At 37.9% G+C, this 1797-nt stretch overlaps 1 protein-coding gene across 1 annotated transcript in view; it reads left to right on the forward strand.

Annotated features, from left to right (window-relative positions):
• Positions 1-559: 559 nt before the first annotated feature.
• Positions 560-1797, forward strand: part of LOC102206652 (major histocompatibility complex class I-related gene protein-like) — a 5620-nt gene continuing 4382 nt past the window's right edge. The window contains exon 1 of the mRNA XM_005751406.1: positions 560-910. Within this exon, the coding sequence (XP_005751463.1) occupies positions 865-910 (46 nt within the window). The 5' untranslated portion in view covers positions 560-864. The remainder of the gene's footprint in view (positions 911-1797) is intronic.

The raw sequence follows: 1797 nt of genomic DNA on the forward strand, positions 1-1797 counted from the left end.
GAGAAAACTGCACCCACCCCATCATCCACACATCTTCCAGACTACACAAGCCAATAGACGCCCAGGCTGAGATCTTCCTCCACCTCGGGGGGAGATATAAGAGGATATAGGATCCTTCAGATTTTACCAGTAGAAAAGTAAAACAATTACATTGTCTCATCAGGAGAACCTGAAAGACTCCTCTTATGGCTACTCTTTGCACATAATAATCACAGAAGAAAAGAAAGGTATTGATTTTCAGTTGCTTTTCATTTCAGGGGATCTTCCAACCTGTTGGTTCAAAAGAGCCAAAAGAAAATCCTCATCGATGTTGGAGTAACAACTAGATGCTTTTATTGGAATATACACTGATAATTCTTACTGTCCTGTCATTGTAAACCAGTCAAAATAAATAAATAACACATTGTGATCGTGCTGAAGACCACAGACAGCAGTCCAGGCATCAGGTGGGATAAAGGAGCTGGAAACATCACCTGATAAAGAAAAAAAGACAACAGACTGAATGAAAAAGAGAAGTCTCCTTCATTGCACATTTTTCACCAATCACAAGGCTCTTCTTCCCCCTTCTGCCACCCTAGACTTTTGACCAATCACCGATCAGGATGAATTGCACTACTGTACTGTCCGTAGCGCACCGCGAATATAAGTTTTCAAAATGTATCTTGGGTGTTTCAAACCTTTAAAAATACAACGTATCAAGCATTTTTTTCTCCGGGTTAAATTATGTTAGGATATGTCCTTTGGAGGCAGAACTTCAACGCAACAAAGGTGGGTGGGGCTGCTGAAACTTCTTTTTCAGATACGCCACTCCAGTAACGGTTTTGTTTTGGTTTCTTTTTCCTGTCGCAATAAGGATAAAGAGCGATGGAGTTATTTGTCTTGCTTCTCTTTTGCCATGGTTTATTTGCTGGTAAGAAAAACCCCGTTTTACTTGAAATAGCCTGAACCATATACATTAAGTTTTAGCATTAATTTATCATTTTTAATAACATATGAAACTGTTCCAGGTTAGTGGAAAAGCGGAGAGAAATTTGCCTCAAAAAGGATGCTTACGATATGCTGCACAAGCGTAAACTAAGATTTGCAAATGTGTGCAATATTTTGTGTGTAACTTTTGAGGACATAGGAGCGCGTATTTTAATCCACACACAAATACGAAGCAGTTTGACCACACGTAAAAGTATTTTACAAATGTGTACATTCAAATCTGTATAAATACACACGATTTATTTATTCTGCGTGGACAAATATCTAAAACTATACGTAACATCTCTCTTGCTCGCTCACAAAACCTTGAAACTGTGTGGACGAATCTCCTGATACACACAAATCACGTTGCAGGCTCACGTGATGATTTGACGCTCTAGCTCCACAAATGTGAGCTGCCTTTAAGTCCCAGTTCAAAACTGGGACATCTGTGCTTCCAATTTTAGACCTGCTTTTTTTGGTTGTTTTTTTTTTTTTCCAAATAAAGTGGACATTTGTTTTCTTAAAAAAAAAAATCTAGAAAAAGTGATTTACCAATTAAAGACACTACACAGTGGACTATAAAAGTTTATATATGGTTTAAATAATCTGCTGTTACATGCTGGACATTTTTGTGCTGGGAAAAGTTACCAAAAGTTACCAAGTGCTCGATCTTCCTGTTTTATAACATGGAATATAATTGTACTTCGGTGTTTCATGTACAAACATGAAACACAGATAAGATAAAACTTTATTAATCCCTCGGGTGGGTTCCTCTGGGAAATTCGGTTTCCAAAAAAGCACAGCACCGACAGAAGTTACAGAGTTACA

Source organism: Pundamilia nyererei, unplaced genomic scaffold, assembly GCF_000239375.1.
Source record: "Pundamilia nyererei isolate P.nyererei 1_Seehausen unplaced genomic scaffold, PunNye1.0 scaffold00309, whole genome shotgun sequence".
Lineage (NCBI taxonomy): Eukaryota > Metazoa > Chordata > Actinopteri > Cichliformes > Cichlidae > Pundamilia > Pundamilia nyererei.